Here is a 25,243-nt window from a genome sequence, read left to right as displayed (position 1 = left end):
CCAAGGCAGAGGCTTAATGGACTGAGCCACCCAGGCACCCTGCATTTAACTCTTATGTTGGGTTCATCTGTTTTTTTCAGACTTTATGTAATTGTTCTGAGTCTGACAATTTAAAACATGTTAACTAAATCCTTTCTTTAAAAACAGGCCTTAGGGGATCCCTGGGTGGCTCAGCGGTTTTGCACATGCCTTTGGCCCAGGGTGCGATCCTGGAGTCCCGGGATCGAGTCCTGTGTCGGGCTCCCAGCATGGAGCCTGCTTCTCCCTCTGCCTGTGTCTCTGCCTCTCTCTCTATGTCTATCATAAATAAATAAAAATAAATCTTTAAAAAAATAATAAAATAAAATAAATAAAATAAAATAAAATATCATAAATCTATCATAAATAAATAAAAATAAATCTTTAAAAAAATAATAAAATAATAAAATAAATAAAATAAAATAAATAAATAAAATAAAATAAAATAAAATAAAATAAAATAAAATAAAATAAAATAAAAAACAGGGCTTTGGTGGCTCAGCGGTTTAGTGCCACCTTCATCCCAGGGCCTGATCCTGGAGACCCGGGATCGAGTCCCACTTCGGGCTCCCTGCATGGAGCCTGCTTCTCCCTCTGCCTGTGTCTTTGCCTCTTTCTCTCTCTGTGTGTCTCTTGTGAATAAATAAATAAAATCTTTAAAAAAAAAAAAACAGGGCTTTGGACTTATGAAATATTTTATTTGAAAAAGTTCACTGTGGCACAAATACTAAGAAATTGATAAAGATGCGTTGAATGATTTTTTAAAAACTTACATCTAAAGAGCTCCTTGAGATATTCTTTTAATAAACGACCAAAGCTATTCAATAAATATCAGAAAACTGAAAGATAAAGTTCATTTATGTCATACCATAACATCTACCCCTAATCATTCCTGGTAATTCAAAAATTAAGTTTTTTTTCAATTAGTAGTAAAATTATTTACTAATTATGAAATTTGATTTCACACTGGTAGGGTATCTACTATGTACAAGGCATATATTATGCAGAGGAAGTCACTAAAAGTGACCCTTTCGGAGACACTCCACTTGGGCTGTGGTGAAGAAAAGCGTTCAAGTGTAGGAAGGCTAATCATTACAAAAATATTATCTGTAAAGTGCAGGCAGCCCCTGGTTTCCTGAATTGGTGAGCTTCCAGAAAGCTGTTTACAGACTTCATTTGCCCAGGGAAGCAATGTCACAAACGGGGCTGGTTTCCAGATGAGACCTCCTGACACAGTACTAGCAGCTCCAGCCCAAGGTCTGGGGGCAAGAAGTTATGAGCAACAGGAAGGAGAGCATGGTACTGTCTCCCTCCTTTGCCAGATCCAGAGTCCTGCTGCAGCCAAGTTTTGGACCAAAGAGAGCCTTCAGAGAGCATTCTCCCTTCCCCACACACCCCTTCTCAAAGCTCTACCATATTCCAGCCTCCTAGCATGCCCGCCAACTACTAAGTCCTGCAGCGCCCCCTCAGGCCCAGGTCACTGCCACAAATTCTACAGCTCATTCATTCCCATCCAGTCAACTTGACCCATCCCTTCAAAATTTAGTTTTTTTTATCTAGGAATTAGGAGGAAAGAATCTAACTGAATGAATTCATGCTCAAGTATGAATGATGAGTCCTTAAAGCTCTAAAAGACAAGAGTGTAACTTTTAGAGAAAACACTTGTTAAGCCAAGGGTTGAGAATAACAGCCCATTAACAGTGATGTTGCGGGGCGGGGGGGGGCGGGGGGGGGGGCGGGCATCATAGGAGAATAATGAATATGTATTGAGCATTGAACACATGCCAGAAACTCATGCTGCTTCACTAGACCCTCTTAAGAACACGTTCGGGTAAGTGTGCTATTCCTCTAGTTTTACAAAAGACAACCGTGGGGTTTGGAGAGACTAGCATCTTAGTGAGCGCTAGAAGACGGTCGGCCTCATCCTGTCTCCACCATGCCAAAGTCAACCAGTCGTCACCTGGGGGTGGGCAGTTCGCCTAGGCCAGTCTTCCTTTGCACTTCCTTCTCTTCCTTTTACTGAAACCAGGGATCCTCTAAAGGCAAATTTTTTTCCAGAGTGTGACAGTAGGGACAACAGAGAAACTGAGGCAGCAATGGATGGATACTACTATAGCATATTTATATAAATGCAACTGCTACTGAGTGGGGTGTGAATCAGGACCTGCTGTTACGCTAGACTCTCTAAAAGGAGAAGACAGCATCTTAACTTCTTCAGTGTATTTATCCCCCATGCATCAGCATCTATCTATGTAAAGTATGGTTTATAGGTTCTTTTCCAACATTTTAGGCCTCAATTAATGAGAGAGTCTTTAAGTTAATGCAAGTGTTATCATCTGTACCAAAACTGACTTTAAACCCATTCATCTCATTACTACAGCTTTCCAACAGTATAGCAAGGCATTAAAAAAGGAATCTGATGGGGGATCCCTGGGTGGCTCAGTGGTTTAGAGCCTGCCTTCAACCCGGGGTGTGATCCTGGAGCCCCAGGATCGAGTCCCACATTGGGTTCCCTGCATGGAGCCTGCTTCTCCCTCTGCCTGTGTCTCTGCCTCTTTCTCTCTCTTTGCGTCTTTCATGAATAAATAAATTAAAAAAAAATCTGATGTACTTTTTAATGTAAAATGAGCACAGTGTATAGAATAAAAAACACAGGAGAAAGTCTCCCGCTGCAGGGCTGGTGTGAGCCCTGTGCCCCAGGCCAGTAGTTAGGTCCAGCAGCTCACAGATCAATGTTCCACACGCCTGATCATTCATCTTCCCAACTGCTGATTATTGACAGAACCCCAAGTGTACATGGGAAATTTTTGCCTGTCCATAGCAATATCTTTTTTAATAAAAACAATCCCGCAGCATTTATTGTCATCTGGTAATAACATAAAGGTAATCAAAACAATACGAACAAATGTTTTAGAAGTACACTCCCAAACAAAGGACATCTAAAAAAACAAACTACATGGCTTTCTCAAGAATTTCTCACTTCATGGATCACTTCTGGTCGGAGACACTTTGGAGCAGGACAATATTCTCTCTTTTCAGCATGACCTGACCCAGGTGCTTTCTTGACTTTGTCTTAGAATGACTCTCTTCCGTGTTGTTTAATATAAGGTTCACATACTCTTATCAAAACCAATGACACGGCCCTCCAACTGCATGTTCACTTGCTCATAAAGCCACACCTGAATCCGAGATCTATTTTGCAAGTATCTGAAGATGAGGCTGATGGGCTGTGCCATCACCTTCTGCAGTTTCTGCCTCTGGCCACCGCATGCCATGGTGGAAGCTGACAAAGGCCACATGCCACCTCAGAAAGTGCCCAGAGCAATCTGATCAGCCTTTAAGGACCTGCCTCTCTCCCACCCTCAGTCTCCATGGTGCAGGTTGGATTCCCCTCACTCCAGGGCTTTGTGCTACACACATGACCTGGCTAAGCACCTCATCTCCTGGCCACAGTGTGTAGAGCAAGAGCCCAATCATTCCAGTGAGACTCACTCCAAAGAACTGTGTATAAAGGGCTGCTGGAGGCCAATAGGTAGAAAGAAACTACCTGAGAGGGAAAAAGCCCAGAGCCAAGCAATTCTGAGGAAAGATAAGAAGGAGGAGAGGGGCAGAGACCAAGAGACCTGATGGCATCGTTTGAAGCTCTGCATCCAGCCTGCAGCCAGTATACTCTCTGTTGAAGCCACAGCCAGAAAGAGTTGAGCTCCCGTTGCTTACAAGGGAAGAGTCCTGAATGAGACATCTCTGTGCCTGAGCTCTACTCATCTCATTAGACATCTGCATTCCTGCCCACTTCTCCCCAAATGTTCCCATTATTATGATGGGAACTGTGTGTTCCTGAGCCTGGCGCCCCTGGAAGAACCACAGGCCCATCCTCAGGAGCAGGTGCATCTCCTGGCTCCTGGCACATCAAGCACGCATCTCCCCACCCCGACCCCAGGCCCCCGCACCCTCCTTCTCATAGGCTGCTGCCCTAAGCAGAGAGTCAGGCTTCCAGGCTCAGAGCTCCAGGTTAGGTCTATGGCTGGTTTCTTCTAAAGGGAGTTAAGAGTGCTTCTGCCTTTAACTTAAAGCTCTTTCTTCAAAATGACTCCAGAGTGTGGGCTTTTACATTTTCTAGCAAATCTATTTGTCAAATATGGCCATGGGATCACTGAGAGAAAATGAGTAGAGAGAGCTGAGGACAAAAGTCCATTCACACTAGTGCTGCTCCAAACTAGGCCAACAGCAGTTACCATTAGGTAACTGAGCCTCCGTATCTCCTATGAAAAGGAATCCCCATGGTTTTATTTACTTAAAAGTGGGGTGTCTACACTACTTGATAGTGACATTTATCTTTTGTGTATATTTAATATTTCCCCTACTAAGAGGACAAATCTCTGGAGGGCAGGAGCCTTAGATCCACAGAAGCTAGAACAGAGACATGTGAGTAAAGTCCAAGGGCAGCAAACGTTGACCCCTGAGAGGGATATCTAAGAGGATTCCAAATCACATCCTCTAGGAAAGAAATCTCGCTTCTCGGTGGTTTGGTCCCAAAGAAGTCTCTCTACGAGGGAGCAGAAATAAACTTCCAGGAAACAGAATCCCATATTAACAATAAACTCCAGTTGTGACCAAATTAGGGTTTCAATTATATATTGGTCTCAGTAAATGCTGCAGGCCATAGCTGGCTTTTTTATTTCTGGGCACATCTGCTCTTCTTTCTAGGAACCCAGTCTATAGTTCTTTCCTTCTAAGAATGAATCCATGTCCCCTGCAAGTTTCTGGGATAAATAAACATAAGCAGTCATGGTTGAAAATTCAAAGACTCAAGTTTTGGGATGCCTGGGTGGCTTAGCAGTTGGGCGTCTGCCTTTAGCTCAGGGCATGATCCTGGAGTCCTGGGATCGAGTCCTACATCGGGCTCCCTGCATGGAGCCTGCTTCTTCCTCTGCCTATATCTCTGCCTCATGCTCTCTCTCTGTGTCTCTCATGAAGAAATAAATGAAACCTTTAATAAAAAAAAACAAAGACCCAAGTTTTGATTTTTTTTTTTTTTGTAGTGCTAATGGAGCCATTTTACTTCATAAGAGCTATCACTGAGGCTTCCTTCCAACCCAAGGGTACTAACTGAGGGTTTTGGAATCCATGGGTTGGAAGTCATCGAATTCTTTGCTTGAAGGTGAATGAACAATACTGGATTTATGTACATTTGCATTTCTCTATGAAGAGAATGTCACAACTTTCATTGGTTTCTGTAAAGGGTCTACAATCCTTAGAATAAAAATTACTGTTAAATTTCTTTCCCAGTAAAACAGTATAGTGTTTGCTTGGTTATGGCTCCAGTAAAATGCTCCATAAAGAACAAAAAAAGGGAGGGGGGAGTACATTACATTTTTCCATTATTGCAGATGCAAAATATGTAGGTTCTCAATAACTCTTTTGACTTAGGCATGGCATATGTCACTGAGAGTTTTTACTAGAAGCTATTTCCTACTCCAGATGGCAGTAATGCTTGGGTGTTTAGTGCAGCCCACATTGCTTGGGTGCAAGTCATCACCATGGTTGGCTGGGAAGAGCAAAGCTTGATTGGCAGGCCTGACTTGGGCAGCTCTTGGTATGATTTCTTAGCCCTCACCTGCTGGACATGCTAGAATCCATACCCTGAGCTTTCATAAAGTAGCAAATAGGCCACTAATACCACTACTTCAGGTTTTATTGATGGACTAGAGTCGCAAGTTTTTGTATTTCCTTTTTTTCCTCTTACTACAATACTGTATAATCAACATCACGGTGAGGTTTTATACTCTTTAAGCTTTCCTTCTTGTTTAGGCACTACTGCCAATCTGTTTCACAAATGTGAATATTGGCTATACATGAAAATAAAAAAGCTTAGTTTTTATATCTAGGAAAATATAAAGGAAATATAAAACTTCAATCTCCCTCACCATGCTTCAGATCTGTTCAACAAGCAGTCTTCCTAATTACCCATGATTACATTAACACAAGATACAAATTTAACTGTATACCTCCTCACAGAATCCCTTCCCAAGGTTCTTCTTTTTTTTTTTCCCCATCCTAACTTCAGGAAAGAAATTGTTAGCTCACAAAATATATGTCTTCCATAATTTACTGCTGTAACATTCAAATCACCCACTGGGCTTTATCTCATTTTCATCTCTACTTAGGCTCAGAAATGTGTTGTCTCTGAGAATCTTCCCTCTGAGTACCAACAAGGGGAGATTAGATCTCATTTCCTGCCTTCATTTACCTTCCAACAGTGCTCAATAAAAAGGCAATAGGAAGAATGAAATGGCTTGTTTTTCCAGGGGGAAAGATATTTTCATCCACTAGGTATTTCTGTTTCTTACAAACATTTTTAAAATACAACATCTCAGAAGAGGCAAGTAGCCTCAACCAACATTTCTACCTCTTTACAAACTAACTCTGTGAGCACAATGTGGTAGCAAAGAACAGCTCCAGTTGTGACCAAATTAAGGTTCCAATTATATATTGGTCATGTAGCAGCAAAGAACAGTTATTTGCAGATCAAAGTCGTGAACTTCCTGAAGATGGTTCTCTTCTTCACAGAGGAGCATCTGAGCTCTCAAAACAGCTTCAGAATTTGTTGAAGTCTACAATCTCCCCATGGCCCATGAGGTCCTGCATGACCTAGCCCCTGTCAACCATTCCAGACTGATCCCCCATACTTTCCTTCTTACCAAATTTCAGCTGCCCTGGTAAACTTTCTCTAAGTGCCCTGGTAAACTTCTCAAATTGCTGTAATGTCCTCTGCCCAGAAATACCTGCTACATCCTTTACTTCCTTCTGCTCCCCCAAATCTGGCCAACTCCTGTTATTTTTTGCATTTCATCCTAAATGTCATTTCCTCAAGAAAGCCTTCCCTGCCCCTCTCCTTCCCACAAATTTAAGTTAGGACCACTTACAATTTATTCCTATAGTTCTCTGTACTACTCTGAATCAGTTACTATAATTATAATTGATCATGATTAGTGTATTTTAGAAAATGTAATGGAAGCGTGGCTCAGTTGGTTGAGCATCTGCCTTCACCTCAGGTTATGATATTGGGGTCCTGGGATCGAACCCCATGTCTGGCTCCCCGATCAGCAGGAAGTCTACTTCTCCCTCTACCCTTCTTCCCTGCCTGCCACCTGTCCTGCCCCACTCATGCTCTCTCTCTCTCTCTCCAATGAATATACAAAATATTTTTTAAGAATGTAATGGAAGTTTCTCCTACTCACATAAACTCTGTGAGAGCAGGAATTAGTAAGTCTTGTTCATCAAGGTGTTAACAAGACACCATGTCTACCACAGGGTAAATACTTAATAAATATGTGAGGAAGGGAGAGAGAAAGGAAGAAAGATATATTACCAGAATTGTTGGTACTGTAGCAAAAAGAGATCTTCCAGCTACCTATACACATCTGGGGCTGGTTCATTATATAGAACATTTAACCAAATCTTTTTATCATTCCAAGATATCTAGAAATGCCAGCGCTCGTGAGCAGATGTAGCAGCTCTTCGGTGTGGCGGAGAGCCACGTACCACAGCAGTTAGACTCATAAGTTTTGGAGTCAGCCACTTACTTAGATACAAAAATCCCAGCTCCACCACTTACCGGCTAGGTGACCTGAGCAATTTTCTCACCCTTCCTGAACCTTCACTGATTCATCTATAAAATGAGGCTAAGAATTCTAGCCCCTTTAAGAGTTGTCTCAAAGGCTAGAAGAAGTACTGTCTGCAAAGCCCTTATGACCAAGATTTTAGTGCTGTTACCATTATTACCAAGAAACATGAGAAACTGTACCAAATTCAGAAGATATTATCTTACATAGTGCCTTTTCCTTGTTAAAGAAATATAACCCTAACAGGCATATTCACAAACAAGCTGTTTTCTTGTCCAGAGATCCTAACACCTAGACTAACTGCAGAATGTATAGCTTTATTTTTCACAGGCATTGAACAACGTGATAATAGCCAGATACACATACAGAATTCACAAGAATGATCTGAAAAGTATTCACTTATGAGCTTTCAGAACTGAACATGCAAAGAAACAAACTAATGTATTCACACTCACTATATCCTTCTGGATACTTTCCTCCAACGACTAACGGCACATTCTTCCAGTTGTCTCTCCAAAACAAAGCTGAGACTCAGATCCTTTAGTAAGACTGGTGTTAAAAGAGCGCCAGAACCAACCACGAATCAGTGGTTTGGGTGCCAGTCTGCACCTGGCACTGGTGCGCTGATGCGGCCCTGCTAACCAGTAGAGCGGTGGGTTTCAGGAAACTCTGGCCCCAGCAGGAATCAGATGTCTGCTACCCAAGCTCCACCACTTACTGGCTATGGACAGAAGCTGGACTGCATACAAGCTAGTCAGCCTAATCATTTCCCAGATATAAAACACATTAATAATACCTATCTGTTAAAACTGCTGTGAGCTTTTGAGTGGGATAACGCACATCATCTATAATGATTATTTGAGATACTATGTGGTGACTGCTTAGCAAATACATCTATTTCATTTCATATCTTTTCCTATTACCATGCTTTTCATAGAACAAGATGGTATTCATGACAGAAGCCAGGCAAGGCTGTAATATCTAGATAATATATAATTACAAGGGTCTCATAACTTACAAAATGTTCCTAATGACAATATCAATAATAGAAACAGCGATGATGATCCAGCAGGGTACGTGATAAGGAAGAATTTTTTTAAGTAAGACTGACATTTAAAAGTTGCTAGCAGTGATGCCTGGATCACTCAGTGGATGAGCATCTGCCTTCGGCTCAGGTCGTGATCCTGGAGTCCTGGGATCAAGTCCCATACCAGGCTCCTTGCAGGGAGCCTGCTTCTCCCTCGGCCTATATCTCTGCCTCTCTCTGTGTGTGTCTCTCGTGAAAAAAAATAAACAAAATCTTTATTTTTTTTAAATAAACAAAATCTTTCAAAAAATAATAAAAAAATAAAAGTTACTAGCAATATCTTTATCTAGCAGCCAAAGAGAGCTAAGAGGACTTATTGCCAGTAAGAAGTAAGCAGGAGAGCTACGATTACACCTAATACCAAAATCTGTAACATTAAGTCTGTCTTTATTAAATTTACTTGTTATGCCATAACCTCCAGATAAAAAAGATGGGAAGTAAATGAGAGAAGAGGTGTAATGTTAATACTGGGGTGGGGAAAAAGAAAAGGCTTTAAATTCTCATTCCAAACTTCCACCTGGAGTTCCATTTCCCTAGGCCAGGCTCCTAGGGCACAACCTACTTCAGACAGCCTTCCTTTGTAGGATCCAAATTATACTGATATGGGACTCTGGACCAGTCCCTTAAACTCCTACAACTCAGTTTCCTTATCTGGAAAATGCAAAAGACGATGAACCTATGTCAGAAAGTAATGTAGTAAATGAATGAGCTAATAGATATAAAGCATCTAGAATAGTGCCAATGCATAATAAATACTGCGAAGGGTTAGTGATTAGTAATAGCAGGTATAACGTGTTATTTTAAAATGGCTCAGGGTGGGGGGTGGGGGGTGGATGCTTGGGTAGCTTAGTCAGTTATGCAGCTGCCTTTGGCTCAGGTCATGATTTCAGGGTCCTGGGATGAGCCCTGACATCAGGCTCCCTGCTCAGCAGGGAGTCTGCTTCTCCCTCTCCCTCTGTCCCCTCCCATCTTGCTCATGGTCTATTTCTGTCTCTGTCTCTGTCTCTCTCTCTCTCTCTCTCAAATAAATAAATAAAATCTTTAAAAATAAAATGGACCCAAGGTGAGAGGCCTGGCATGTTGGTGGGCCATACATCGGAGGTGAGAGGACACAACTGCAAAGAGAGCCCAGCCCAGAGGACAACAATCAGCATGTCCCTACCTCACGTAATCTAACTTCAGAAGATGGAACATGTACTGCGATTTTACAAAAGTCAATCCAAATGCAGGGTAGTAGAGCCAAGCCCTATCACTATAAAGAAGTTCATGGGCACTTAAGCAAAATTAGTTTGCACAACAAATTTCTAGCACCAAATGCAAACAAAATTTGTGTAGCTGCTTAAAACTCACATTAGATTTATATTCCTAGAAGAAAAAAAATAGAATTTAAAATACGAAATGGGCACAAATAAATAGATCACTCAGGATGCTATCCAGATATAATTAAGGACATGAATAAAGTAACAAAGTGGTATAAGAACATATTTTCAAAAACAGTCAGTGAGGATTAGTAATAACACGAATAGAAAACAGAACATTCTTTAAGCAGCCAACAAAGCAAAGGCCTAACTCAGTGATTCTCTGACTCAACTTTTGAGGCAATTTCACAAAATGAGCTTCCTTGTGAGTACCAAGAGTATCCTCAGATGAGAATATATCTTTACAATCCTCAAGCTATTACTTTCTCTCTAATTAAAACATGAACTATATCCAAAAAAAAAAAAAAAAGAGCTCACCAAAACACTTCCCTATTTTTAAAGGGAAGGATCTCTTTGTGAGGGCAAAGCCAGGACACGCTTGAAAATACTAATGATAGATATTGGTTATTGTGACTTCTAGGTTTCAGAAGATTAGGGCATAATTCTTTTCCCTTTTACAGTGGTGGCTGTAAATAAGATGGCTACTTATGAAAGAACCATTTGGCTGAAGAAAAGGCCTTCCTTATACATTAGTTTAAATTCAAAATAAAAATCGTCATTACTCATTCCCTTTGCAGAGCACACCCCAGAGTAAACCATGAAAACTGTCTGCTGATTGGTTTTTTCTTCTCTCCCTGGGGCCGAGCTGTTTTTTTTATACAACATTACACAACTGCTCAGACCACATAGACTTAAACCAGTTGTAAACATGAAGTTATCACTGAAATTTAGTACTATCACATTACATTTTAGAAGTGAAAAAATATTGGGGTGCCTGGCTGGCTCATTCGGTAGAGTATGTGACTCCTAATCTCAGGGTCATCAGCTCAAGTCCCTTGTTGGACATGGAGCCTACTTAAAATAAAATTAAATTAATACAGAAGTAGAAGAATATTGGTCTTGTTGTGGTCATCTTTGACCCCAGGGAGAAAATAGTATGTGTGTGAAAGAATATGTATAAAACACACCTGGTGAAGGCACAATTATGTGTGTGTGTGTGTGTGTGTGCACGCGCACAGCATACGTCAAAGCAACACAAACTGTCAAAATATCACAGGAGCTAGTTATTTAAACTGCACCATGAAAAAAATAATTCTAAAAGCTTCTAATAAAAAAAAAGCACCTGACTTTCCTTTTTTATTTTCCCTGCCCATGTTCCCAGAAAGAAAAAGAAGTTAAAATAGCTGAATGGCAGGGAGCAGCAGGGCAGAGAATGAAGAGCCAAAACTCATATAATACACCACCCGGAGAGTCCCGTGAGAGGTCAACAGACTAAGCACGGTTGATAATCCAAAATACACAGAAATCCCCCACAGCAAGTTCCATGCAGTTCTTCTTCATGCTCTGGCATATGCCCAGGGAGAAAAAACAGTTCAAGTCAGAGAAAGTGAAAGTGTCAGGCAGAAAGGAATAAATATAAGATCATTTTACAAAGCTTCACCTTCCTTGAAAAGAGGCAGAGGCCAGGGGACCTGGGAGAGTGGACACTGCAGGCTTCCCTCCATCTCTGCTTGGCCCCCCGTCCTACTCAGCTGGTCCCCACAGGGCTGGCCAGAGAGTCATAAGGGCCCCAGCTGGGTCTAGAGGACACAAAGGCTGCCTAGGGAGCCCATGGGAGCAGAGGAGGGTTGAGGGAGTTGAGGGGTGACAACCAAAATGGTTAGGTAAATGGTTTCTTGGAACTGTTGAATTGAATTGGCATGTATGCAAGGCCAGGTCACAATCACAGCTGAACCTCACCCTGACCCCTCAGCTCCAGCTGCTCTTTAAAAGCAGAGGGAAGGAAAAAAAAAAAAAAAAAGGGAAGGGGAAGGTGCAGTCCACCCCGATTCTAAGCCCATGTCTCTCAGGAGACAGCACGGCCAATGCTGATTCAGGGTTTCCCACCTCGGGGGAGCATGAGGCTTGGCGACGGCTCTGTAGTGACAGAGAGCTTCTCTCCAAAATCTATTCCAATCTCAAAAGATATTTTAGGAAAACACTCAGACTTCTAATTTGGTGTGGTGAAAATACTATTTAAAAGCAACTATAGAAACGCTGAATTTTTCTGTTATGAAAAGCTACTTTATACTTCAATAAAAGAACAGGAGTCAAAAACAGCTTAAGGGCCTACATAGAATATGCTTTCTATTTTGAGAAAATACCTATTTGCAATTTTCAGAAATTGGTCATTCGCCATACACAGGTCAATCTTTCCTGAGAAAGAAAGCATATCTTAATATTTTTGCAGCACAACGCCCCAAGAATGAAAATTTCCAACAGAGCCCAAGGATTCTAAAACTTTCTGTCCTAACTATTCCTCCCAATACTTAACCTCTCTGACATCAGGTCCATATGAATCCACGAAAGAGAGTCATGTGGGAGGTTTCCCTGGTTTCCCTGATTTTCTTTAACAAACATGTTTTGCCCTTTCTTTTACTCCACTTTCAGTGCCTCATGCTGCAGAGAAAAGGAAAACTATCTTATTCAGGAAAAATTCAAAATAACTAAAGAATATGAGCTATTCCGGTAAACAGGTGACAATCTGGCACTCAGGAGCCCGGCACCCTCAACCATAAATGCAAATTCCAACCTCAACCTTCCCTCTCCCTTCCCAAGAAAAAGACTCTTCAATAAAAGCATTTTTTTTTAAACAAAACCAAGAAAAACCACAGACATAAGCAAAGGGGAAAAATATGGTGCAATTAACTTCCTTCCACTCTTCCTTTCCCTGAAGGTTTGGCCAAACCCCTGGCCTTTCAAATCTTTCTGTCTTCCCATCCCCAGGGTCAGGTCTCTGTCTAGCTGCAGGCTCCCACTGGGATCCTGTGCCCCTGCTGCCAAGGACTCCCCTCCGCTCCTCACTAGACTCAGTCTCCCCGGCCCAGCTGCCTCCAGGCTCCCAATCGCTGGGCCGGATGCACTGCTCAGCTGCACAGTCTGGGCACAGCTTCGGCTTCACCTCTACTTCCCAGAACCCACTCCTGACTCCCGGGTTCTGAGTACACAGCACACTTATCTGTGGCAGTACTGTGCCCCCACCCCCGTGGGCAAATCCTAACCACACTCCAAAACAAGGCAGGCAGAGGCCACCAGGTGGGCACACTCTTCCACTGTTGACCCTAAGCCTACTGCTTACCTGCATCTGGGCCCACAGTGTCTCCTTCCATTTGCAATGGAAGAGGAACCTTTCTTCTGGCTGAAGCTACCACTCTCCCTAGGCTTCGGGGCCCACTCGGACCCATGCCCCTTGGTACCTCCCCCCTTCATTTATCCTTCTGTTCTCCTTAAATGTCAACCTCTCCCTCTCTAATGGCTCCTCCTTTTCAACCCACACAGGTGATACTCATTAAAAAAAACCCAGCTCTTCCAAACATCCTATCCTGACATTGTTCTCACTCTCCTACTACCTACTACTACTTTCTTTCATCCCCTAAAGAGCCAAACCAATTGGCTTCTTTCCCCATCCTCAGCATCTCTTTCCACACCTCCCTCTGCCCTCTGTATCCTGGCTTCCGTGCCACCACTCCTGATTCCGTTATTTTGTAAAATGTATTGACATCTACTATGTCCCAGATAACATGGGCCTGGCACAGGGAGAGGACAGGACAAATTGGACATGAGCTCTGATAGCTGCATTCAGTCCAGAAATAGATTGTATTTGGACTACAACTTAAAATATTTTTTCAAATAATTGCCCAAAATTCAAGAGCCTGGAGATCTCACATGAAAATCCAGACTTTTGGCATGGATTAAAGAATCCAAGAACTCTGGCAGCAACGCTTCTTTCGCTATCTGACAATAACCAGTTGGAGCTGAAAAGCAGCCCCCCCTTAAATCAGGCAAGGGCTCGCTGGTTCACCACGGGCCCATCAAGCCCTCTAAGCTCATTTTCTTTTCTCTGATGGCCCCTGTGTGCAACGAAGTTTGAATCCCTGTTCTAGATCAGTGCTGCCCACTAGACATCAAAATGTGACCAACATACATCATTTTAAATATTCTGATAGCCATACCTTTAAAAAATAGGAAAGGAACAAGTAAAATTAACTTTAATAATATATTCTATTTAATGCAACACATCCAAAATATTATTTCAATGTATAAGCACCATAAAAATTAATGAGATATTTTACCTTCTTTTCTCTGTGCTAAGCCTTCACAATCCAGTGTGCATCTTACACTTGGAGCACAACTCAGTTGGAATCTGCCATATATCTAACATTCAAGAGCCATGTGTGGCTAGTGGCTCCATCTGAGGCAGCACAGTTCCAGATGCTTAATGATTCACTACAAAAACCATCTTACAAGTAGAGAGAGGGAGAGAAAATTAAGGGTAAAGAAGAAAGCAGGCAGGACCGAGGAAAAGGGTGATGTTAGAGAGGAGGCACTGTGAGGACTTCAAATTCAGAAGGAAGAATGCAGGATCACAGAGATAATGAAGAGTGTTCCCCAAAAACATAAGCTACGACTGTCCAAACCTGCAGGTATAAAAACACCTTTTATAGGCAAATGCAATTAACTGGCAATGCAGATTTTCTGGAGGGAGGCTTTAGTGTTTCATAAACATGTAGTCATTGTGCAAGGCAACCGACCAAATGTCTGAACCACAATTCACACACTTGACATTCAAGAGGCCACAGAATGGACCAGGCTACTGAGGACAGGATTCTTGCTCGAGACTGGGATTTTGATCTTGCTCAAGGGGATGGGTTTGAGGAGAAGTGGCAGTGATGCAGACAGAAAATTATCTTGAGATAAGATCCAAGCAGAGATCAATACTTAGAGATCATAAATGAGTGAGACTATGACAGCAAGGTGTTAGAAATCCAGATATGGGGTTGTAACATCAGAGGTCAGAAAAGGAGATGTGGGTGCAAAAAACAGGATACCCAGGGTCAGAGACTGGCACCCAGAAATGCATCCCTGAGCCAGAGACCTGAGAAGTAGAAATCACTCCTCCATCCTCCATGAGAATACAATATGGTGGCCAGGGAGTCGGTGTCATGTCCTCCCTTCACACCCACAGACATGAACAAGAATTAAAGTACAAGCTGAGAAAAGCCAAGCCACTGGCTAGGGAAGAGGAGAAGGTCATATACATCTGCCAGACTTAAAAGGACTTGGAAGCAAGAAGGCAGGAACATCATTATGTAACTAAAAGTGCTTTTGAAACTTTTCCAGAACTTCTTCTGAATAGCTCTAGCCCATCCATTCATCCCTTCATTCACTCAGCAACCACTTATTGAGTAGTCTTCCCTCTACAATGCTGATTAGACAGGTCGATCATACTAAGGCTTGCCAAATCCTACTCTAGCAGTGCTGGTGAAAGTAGCTCAGGCTTAAGATAGGGTGAGTTGCTCATATTGATGGGGCCTCACTGAATAAAACCTATGGGATTAGGAGGGCGCATTGATCCCAACGCATTCAGAGGGTCCATTTGTCTATCATGTGTTGTAGTTTTCCCTAAAAGGATGAGACAATGAGAAATAAAGCTGGTATAAGATATCTAAAGAGACTTCACAGGAATATCGTTCTCTCAAGAAGGCAGTGTGCATGACTTTTAAATCTCTTATATTGAAAATACAGGTTTTTTGCATTGTTTGCATTCAAATTAATGTTAAATACACATATTTGGAGACATGAGGAAAATCATGGCCTGATAACCTGCTGAAAAAAAATTCTAATGTAAGAAACTGGTAACATTGGAGGGGGAAACCATTTGCATAAAATCTTCGATTGTTGAGGGATAGTAATCACTTTCCATATCTGACCTATAAAAAGCACTGTAAGTTAGAAGAAATGGTCGACAGTGACAAAAAAAAAAAAAAAAAAAGCAAGTGTCACATAAAGTTAATCATGCAGGGGAAATAGACGCACGATTGTCAATGATTCCAACAAATTCAAAATCACAAACAAAAACAATAGAGATTTGGCAGCAGAAAAAATGACACAAAGGGTACCTCACACGTTTCAATAATTAACTATATAGAAAGATAAATTTGTCCTAAATACATATGCTTCATACCATAATTTTATGAAAAAACAAACAAGTTATCTAAAGCAAGTTCTAGTACAACTAGAATATTTACCTCATTCACATTAAACAAACAAAAAAGTCAATATTCAAACAGTAACCCTCAGTTACCAAGAAAAGGTTTTAATTAAGATTCTTGGCTGATTGAGGCAAGGAAATGCCTAATGTTTAGTAAGTTTTCCAGTAAAAAAAAAAAAAAAAAAAAAAAAAGTCAGATTTCAAAAAATTTCTGCTTATCTAAAGCATACGACTATGCACTGCAATTAGCTATAATTAATAAAAAGTACATGACCCAAACTTCTGAATATGCAGATTTTGTCAATGCTTACAGTATTACCTAGACATACTATTTACTTTTCGTCACTCTTGAGTTGACATTTTGATAATCATGAGTCAAGAAACCACACTACATATTTCTGAGTTACAAAAAATACATTACTAACCTTTAATTTTGTGAAATCATCCCTTATTTCCAAATGACAGAGCAAAAGAAAAAAGGGAGAGTGCTTGTCCTATGATCTTTATGAGTCTATTAATCCTATTTTATCTAAGAATTTATTTTTGCTTTTCCAGGACAATGTGCAAATACTTGCCAAAGGTAGTATAAGATTTTTTCATTACTTTGTGAAATTGTGATGTCACCAGTACTGTCTCAGTTAACTTGAGGCTACTTTTGCCACCAATGCAAGTAAAGGAATTTACATCTTAAATGAGAAGGACCAACAAATTTCCCCATTAATTTTTTTCAGCTACCCACTTATTTGTAATGGTGGCAGTGGCAAAACTTCAATATACTGTTATACTATAAAACATTAGCAATTACTAGTGTTTACTGAGCTCACGTAATATTTACTTGATAATATTTCCATATATACAAGATTCATAGCTGTAGTCGGATCTTCCAGATCCGCAGCATAGAACATAAAAGTCATAGGAAAATAATTTCACTCCAAAGTAAACCTGTCACTGTTTATTCTCTTTCTCTGCAATAAATTGATGCTCCAGTGATTTTTTTGGAAAGCTATCACACATCAAACTTCATGACCTGTTCCAAAGTTCCTAAGATCTCATCCTTTCTCTCTCACTTTGAAAAAGCTATTAACATTGCTTTTAGGGCTTGTTTTGGGGAGTACTGGTTTTTTGGTGATTTTAAGTCATTTACATTAGGAATTACGTTTCTTCACATTTGTGTCTTCCCCAAGATTAAGTTACAGTCTATGAAGTAATATTAGAGACACCTGGAAAATAGCAAAAATTAACCCAAATCACACTTTTAAATCATTTTTAAAAATATATGCTTTCTCTAAAAGGTCAGATAGTTAATGAGCCAAGATACACTTCATGTATAGACTTAATCTTAGAAAATCTTTTTATACTTTTTGTGGGAGCTTACAGATGTATTTTAGGAATTTTTTCCCAATGAATGAATATTCTTCTTACTATGTTTTGAAACATTTCTATCATACCCTGAATAGCCACTTTTTTGACAAAAACTTTTTTGCTTCTCTACAGAAGCAATTTTAACAAAATGAATTTAAAAGAAAAAAACAATAAAAGTTTAGCATTCATAAACTTCATGCTTTTGTTAAAGCCCTAAAAAACTGTGACATATTCATTCTTCACTCTTTATCTTAAAATACTGGCTTCCTGATTCTAGCAAAATATAATTTTAGTAACTCATCAAGACAGAATACATAAAATTGGCATATTTTTGATATGCACACAAATTGAGAAAGCATCTTTCCCAACTGTGTTGCAGAAAATGAAATGCATCTGGTATGACAATATGGCCAAGCACGTGAACTAGAATCAGTGGGAAGAAATGTTTTTTTTTTTTTCTTTTTCTCAAAGCAGAACATTTTAAATAACGTACATGCCCCAACATGTACAAAAGTGTCTTCCCAAAGGTGTATTTGGCTAAAGAACACAGAGTAGCAAGAGGGCTGGTAAGGGCCTGGGAGGTTTGCTCAGTTTTAATCATTGTACATCAGTGATTTCCAAATCTCTTTCCCCCATCAGTTCAAACTGATGTAGTTTTTATTTTTTATTTTTTTTTTATTTTCTTGCTTTTGCTTTTGCTTTTGCTTAACACCTCCACCCAGAGTCAGAGTTTATGCACATATGTTGTTGTGGCCTCATGCTGAGCTGGAGGGGGAAGTGGAGAGGTAGGGAGGTGTTGGAGAACATGGCTAATGCCAGGATCAAGCAGCGAAAAATTGAGACATTTGGGTTATTTTTGCAATGAATTTTCTTTCTTCTTTGAAAGAAAGTTCTTTTTATCTAGGCAATCTGAAGATGTTTTCAATGCTTTTATTACCTTTCCTTTCATGTGCCCCTATCTGTTGTTGAACAACACAGGAATCTGCCTACGCTAGGCACTCCCTTCCCCAGCCCAAGTGTGTTCTGAGGCCAGGGGCTGGGAGAGCAAGGAAAGATCTCGGAGCCAGGCAGGAAGCTTGCAGGGTGCTGCACAGCTCAACCTACTCCTGGACACCGTCCTCAGAAGGGGGTCCTCTTCTACTTGCAGCGCCCAATTCGATTTCTTTCTCTTCCTCATCACAAGGTAAGCCAGCCTGACTCTCAGATTTGGGCAGAGGGTCCGTGAAAGGACTTAGAAATCCTGCTTCTGCATTGGTGAGACAATGCTGCTGAAAGCCAGATCTGTGGCTTCTAACAGAAAAAGCTGTCTACTTCTCAAGGAACGGACTCCAGGAGCTGCAGGTGTAGGGAAGCAACAAAGGTGCCCCTTCCTGGGACTGGGTGTGGCCTTAAACTAGCCCCTCAGGGCTACTGTTCTGCCCACACCCCACCTTTCATCTATTCTTTGAAACGCATTTTAGCTTTGTTACTCTTTTTATCTTCCTTGAGATGCCGGCTCCTTATAACGAAAGCTTCCTTAGAAGATAGAAGGTATCCTCAATAATGTCACTTGTAATGTGATGTAATAAAAGATGAAATAATGTATCACAGAGAAAAGAACAACTTAATATAGCTAATACATCACAGAACTGATTCCAGGGAGTGGGGAAAACCCTCCGAATGTACGTAAACTTGCAAGCATTAGTCACAGGACTGAAGTCATCTTGGAAACAAAATAAGCTCTAAAAGTGGTCAAAGGCAGTTATAGTAATGTAAAAAAGATTCAGGAGAATTTTAGCACAGAACCTCCATCATTTATTAACCATGTGACCCTAGAAAGGTTATTTAATGTCTTTGAATGTCAGTTTCCTAATCCATAAAATGGCAACAAGAACTTCCATCATGTAGGGCTGCTGGGAGGATCAGATCCAGTAAGGCTATAAAGTGCCCAGCATACCGTGAGGGCACACACAATGCTAGTTTAGTATGCTCTCCAAAACAGGCTTAGGTCTTTGGTGTACAAAATTCATAATTACATAGCAATATTTAAAAAAAAAACTGAGTGTCAGAAAACTGGTAAAAACTAATATAAAGATTAATTCAGAACTGTCTGCTTTTATCGGAGAAGGACAAACATTATAGGGTCTCATTCATTTGGGGAATATTAAAAATAGTGAAAGGGAATAAAGGGGAAAGGAGAAAAAATGAGTGGGAAATATCAGAAAGGGAGACAGAACATGAGAGACTCCTAACTCTGGGAAACGAACTAGGGGTGGTGGAAGGAGAGGTAGGCGGGGGGTGGGGGTGACTGGGTGACGGGCACTGAGGGGGGCACTTGATGGGACGAGCACTGGGTGTTATTCCATATGTTGGCAAGTTGAACACCAATAAAAATAAATTTATATATATAAAAAGAATTGTCCGCTTTTGCTTTCAGAATCTTGGTTCAATGGCCTGCAAAGTAATTTAGTGAATCAAATAATCTCTCTACCTTCAAAATAATTCAGTTATTTGTTGTTGCATTACTTTTGTTCATAAAAGTGAATAAAAACCACTGCAAAGAGTACCCCAACTCTAAAGTTCTTATGCCTCGGGATTACGTGCACACTCAAAAGTAAATTCTTCTAAAATATACAGCATTCATCTATACTGAATTTAAAACATCCTTTTAAGACCACTTTTTACTCTAGTTTTGAAACCAGACACACGAGTTCTATTCAATTATCTTTCAAGATAAAAGGGAAAGTAGAGCTATTTAGACTCTTTGTCAGGGCTCTCTACTTACTCTTCCCAGAATAATTAAAAACTTTTTCTAGAACATTAGTAACAGCAGGTTATCCACCTGTATCCCAGCTTGCTTTCTGAAACTATACTAAGCAGCTAATAAACCATAAGAACTTTCAACTGATGGCCCATCTATTCCTGCATCACGCTGTCTGAAACGCGGCCTTAGGTTTTCTGGAGCCCGGCTTTTAACCTACTTAAAAAGATTAACCTTTAAATGAGTTCAAGAATAATTAATCAGAGTCAGAATAATGAGAATTTAAATAAACCAAGACGTACTGGAAGAAAAAAAGTTCTTCAGGCCACCGAGACGGAAACTTTCAAAATGCCTTGCTAGCAGGTACACAATTTGCAGGTCTTAACAAAAGGGGCGCATCGCCTCTGCAAAACCCAGGGAATAAAAAGCAGCTGCTCAGGGGAACGCCTTAAGAATCGTTCATTTTCACTTGACTCTTAATGGGACCAAACTTAACTCCTGCCTGACCAACGAGGCAACACGATGCCTAGAGAACAGACTTAACACGCAACTGCTTCCGAGGACTGCTGACGCTCAGGGGAGGCCGGGCAGCTGGTCTACCTCAGCCCACACGCTCCCGCCGTGCACCTGTTGGGCCGCGATCTACTCGCGCCCCGGGACTTCTAGGAAGGGCGCGCGGCAGCACGAGCAGCCTTTGGCTCTTAGGGTTTCCCCCAAACACGGACCTCACCGTCTCCAATAATCCACCTCTCCGCACCACCGTTCCTTCCCGCAAGCCACTGGTTTCCAAAGGTGGCCCCTCCGCACCTGCAACCGTGGTTGCAAATTTTCTTTTCTAAGTTGCTCGATCTTTCTTTGGAGAAGGCGAGAGACTTCGCTAACACAGTCCTTCCAGGGGACCTCCCCCCGAAAGTGCCCATCTGATGTCTGGCGTTAGCCCTCTCCTTCCTGGCTCCTACCTGTCGTCTTCACCGGCGGCTCCTAAAGCTGCCCCCAATGGCCTCCGGCCGGAGGTGTGATTTCTACCAAAAGTACGGTCGGGGCGCAAGTCAGAACTGTAAACCACCACCCCCCAGCAGGCCCGGGAGGGGTCCTTGCCACGACCTGATTTCCCGGTGGCACCCCCGCTGCCCCGCGCCTCCCCGGGGAGGCGTCTCCCCGAGGCCGGGGGCGTGGCCCGCGCACCTGTGCCTCACCTGGCTGCTGCCCGGCTCCTCGCGCGTCTCGGGGCTGCGGGCGGGCTCCGCGGGGGGCGGCGGCGGCGGCGGCGGCTGCAGCAGCTGCTCCAGGCAGGCAGTGCCCGGCAGGGACGAGCTCTTCTGATGGCACAAGTGCGCCTCGGGGCCCCGACGCCGTGCGCCCTCATCTGGGGCGCGGGCCCCCCTCGCGGGCGGCTGGGGCGAGGAGGACAGGGAGGACGAGGCGGAGGACGAGGAGGGAGCCGAGTCCGCGCCCGGCCCCTTGCCCGCGGGCAGCAAATGCTCGCGGATCCGGCGGCGCAGGGTGGCCCCGCGCTCGCCTCGGCCGCCCCCGCCGGGCTCCAGGGGCTCCGGCGACGAGCAGCACAGGTTGGGCTGCGAGGAGGAGAAGACGCGGTCCAGCACCTGCTTGCGCTTCTTGAAGCCGCTCCACCTGCCGCCCCCCGGGGGTGGCGGGGACGGCGACGGGGTGTCCGCAGTGCGGCGCTCGGGGCCCCCCGCGCGCGCGCCCCCGCCGCCCTTGCCCTTGCCCACCCCCAGCTGCAGGTTCTTCCAAAGCCGGGCCTGGAAGGAGGAGGACGCGGCGGCCTCCCGGGGCTCCATCCTGCGCCCCCGGCTCCCCCTCTCCACGCCGCCTCCTCCTCCGCCTCCTCCGCCGCCGCCTCCGCGCTCTCCGGCTGCACCTCCTCCCCGGGCCCCGCGGCGGCGGCGGGCGCAGCAGCAGAAGCCGGGAGCGCCCGGCGGCTTCAGGACCGCGAGGGGGGCGCTGGCCGGGCTCCCGCGCCGCTTCTTCCTCCCGCACCTGCCGGGGAGGGGGGGTCCGCAAAGTTTGGAGCTCCGCGCCCCGCAGCTCCAGGCCCCCGGGGCCCCCCAGGCCGCGCCCCGGCTCCCTCTGGCTGCAGAAGCTCCCGGCGCCCGAGCGTGCGCGGCCAGCGGCGCCCGGGACCGCACCCCGCGCCCTCGGGGCAGCACCTGGCGGCGGGGCGTCAGCGGGGCGTCAGCGGGGCGCGCGCACCCCCGGCGGCAGGCGCACGGCACTGAGACCAGCGCGACCTGCAGCCCCGCGGGAGCGCCCGGGACCCGGCTCCGGCTCCGGCTCGCGGGGGTGGGGGCGGGGGCCGGCTGCGCCCCGGGAGCTGCCCGCAGCCCCCCACGTGGCCCTCGTGGGTCCCGCGGGGCTCAGGACGCCCACAGCGACCCGCGAGCCTGCCCGCAGCCCGGCGCCCCCCACGGCTGCTCCCGCCCGGCCGCGCGGAGACCTGGAGCTCTCCGGTCCTGACTTCATCCCCTCCGCCCTCCTTTTGCTCTTTCTTGGCACGGGCTGGGGCGGTCTCCTCTGTGTCCGGGTCTACGGGGTCCCGGAGGCTGCCCCGGGACCTGGCCCGCCCTAGAGGTGCGGGGGGTCCACGGCGCACGGCGGCGAGCAGGACGCCCACTGCCCCTCACGCCGCGCCACGCGCAGGGAATCTTGTTTTCTTTCGCCTGCGTTTACTCCGTTTGCTTCGCTGAAAGGCAGTTGGGTTTGTTCAGCTCGTTCAGACCTTGCTTCTCCCTAAATCTACTGATGGAAAGGTCTTTTGCTTCTACTAAGTGAGCTTCTTGAAAAGCAGGTGATACCCCTTCTCCACCCTCCTCCACTACCCTCCACCCCATTAAGGATGGAAAACAGAAGAGTTCCTGAGTCTTGGCACCATGCTGTCTGATTCCAATCTCCCAGCTAGCAGTATGCCCTACGTTAGGAGGTCTTACCATCCTAATTTTTTAGTCTTTTTTTTCCTTTATAACAATTATTTAAAAATATTTCTTGAGCACCTACTATGTGCCAGGCAATATGATAGGCTCTGAGGATGAAGCTGTGAACAAGGCAGACAGGGCCCCCCTGCTCTCATGGAGCCCTTCTTCAATGAGGGTCCAACAGTAAACAGAATTTCTTTCTTTCTTTCTTTTAATTTATGATAGAAAGAGAGAGGCAGAGACACAGAGGGAGAAGCAGGCTCCATGCACGGAGCCGGACGGGAATCGATCCCGGGGCTCCAGGATCACGCCCTGGGCGGAAGGCAAGGCGCTAAACCCCTGAGCCACCCAGGGATCCCCAGTAAACAGAATTTCATTTCATTTCATTTCATTTCATTTATTTTATTTATTTATTTTATTTATTTTATTTTATTTATTTTATTTTATTTTATTTTATTTTTTTGTAAACAGAATTTCTAATAGGAAAAGTCCCATGGAGAAAAATAAAACGGCACCATAACAGAGTGGCTGTGGAGGTAGAGAGGTAGGGTTGCCAGATAAACTGCAGGACATCCAGTTACATTTAAATTGCAGATAATTTTTTAGTATAGGTACATCCCAAATATCGTACAACGCATACTAAAATATTATTTGTTGCTTATCTGAAATTCAAGTTTATTTTTATTTATTTAATATTTCTTTTTTTAAGATTTTATTTATTTATTCATGATAGACATCGAGACAGAGAGGCAGCGGCACAGGCAGAAAGAGAAGTAGGCTTCATGCAGGGAGCTAGACGTGGGACTCGATCCCAGATCTCCAGGATCAGGCCCTGAGCTAAAGGCATTACTAAACCCCTGAGCCACCCAGGCTGCCCCAAAATTCAAGTTTCACTGCGTGTTTTGTATTTTTTATTTGTTGAATCTGACAACCCCATACAAAGGCGTCTGGGTTGTTGTTTCTTAAACCAAAAGTCTATTGAGAAACTAAAACTTGAGTTGAAACTTAATGAGACAGGTAGTCATTGAAAGATCTATTACAGAATTCCAGGCAGAAGGAACAGTAGGTGCAAGGGCCCTAAGGCAGGAAGCAGCTTGGTTAGGCATGTCCAAGGGCATATAGAGTGGAGGGAGGTGAAAGACTTGGTAAGACAGTAGAAGGTCCTGGTGGGGTGGGTCCCACAGCCCCAATAAGATTTGAGGTTCCTCTAAGTGAAATGGGGAGCCATTAGATAGTTTTTAAACATGAGAGTAACGTGATGTGATTAACTATTCACCTACCTTCCCCATAGGGCTGTTATAAGAATTAAGTGAGAAAGGACTTAGCTCAGTGCCTGAGATTTTCTACAATCAAGTTTAAAGTACCACAACCACAAAAAAATGACCTCAGTTTGGAACCACCATGATAGTCCAAAAAGAACTGCAATATACAGGTCTTTTTTTCTATAACACAGGAAAATTATTTTGTCACTAATAGTTCTAAGACATGGTCAACAAAAGCAGAGAGAAAATAAATACAGAATGACTATAAAGAAGAAAGAAGAAATGACCACTCCTTCTTACCAAAACTCTATAAATATGTCAATTTTTCATACTTATATGACACAGATCTGTAGACCCATGGAGATAACTCCATACAATTCAGCCTTATATTCATATAATCTTTTAATGATGTATTTAATTGAATTTTGTAGTTTAATATTTTCATTTTTATCCTCCACCTAACTTTGCCTTGAAAATACTAACTCTGAGATTTTAGGTTCTGGGATCTGGGATCCATCCCAAGTGACACTTACCCATCAATGTGAATTCAATTAAACAACTTAAATATGTATGTATATGTAACTTACATATGTAACTTATCCTAAATAGTTAAAATGGATTCTAAAATGAGAGGTTGTCCTACAAATTTTGTATTATATAAAGTTGTACACAATATGTCCAATGTCTTATTATACTTAAACACTACAACACAAGGGAAAAGGGAATGGTACAAATTGATCCCTGAGAACTGAAGAATCACTTCTGGC

At 43.4% G+C, this 25,243-nt stretch overlaps 1 protein-coding gene and 1 pseudogene across 16 annotated transcripts in view; both read right to left on the bottom strand.

Annotated features, from left to right (window-relative positions):
• MCTP1 (multiple C2 and transmembrane domain containing 1) overlaps nt 1-22,371 on the bottom strand; it is a 528,482-nt gene extending 506,111 nt beyond the window's left edge. For all 16 annotated transcript variants that reach the window (XM_049108211.1, XM_049108223.1, XM_049108215.1 and 13 more), the window contains exon 1: nt 21,478-22,371. In XM_049108211.1, the coding sequence (XP_048964168.1) occupies nt 21,478-22,083 (606 nt within the window). In that variant the 5' untranslated portion in view covers nt 22,084-22,371. The remainder of the gene's footprint in view (nt 1-21,477) is intronic.
• Nucleotides 3,007-3,293, bottom strand: LOC112653462 (small nuclear ribonucleoprotein E-like; annotated as a pseudogene).
• Nucleotides 22,372-25,243: the final 2,872 nt, after the last annotated feature.

Source organism: Canis lupus, chromosome 3 (assembly GCF_003254725.2).
Source record: "Canis lupus dingo isolate Sandy chromosome 3, ASM325472v2, whole genome shotgun sequence".
Taxonomy (NCBI): Eukaryota; Metazoa; Chordata; class Mammalia; order Carnivora; family Canidae; genus Canis; species Canis lupus.
This window is presented reverse-complemented; position numbering and strand designations above follow the sequence as displayed.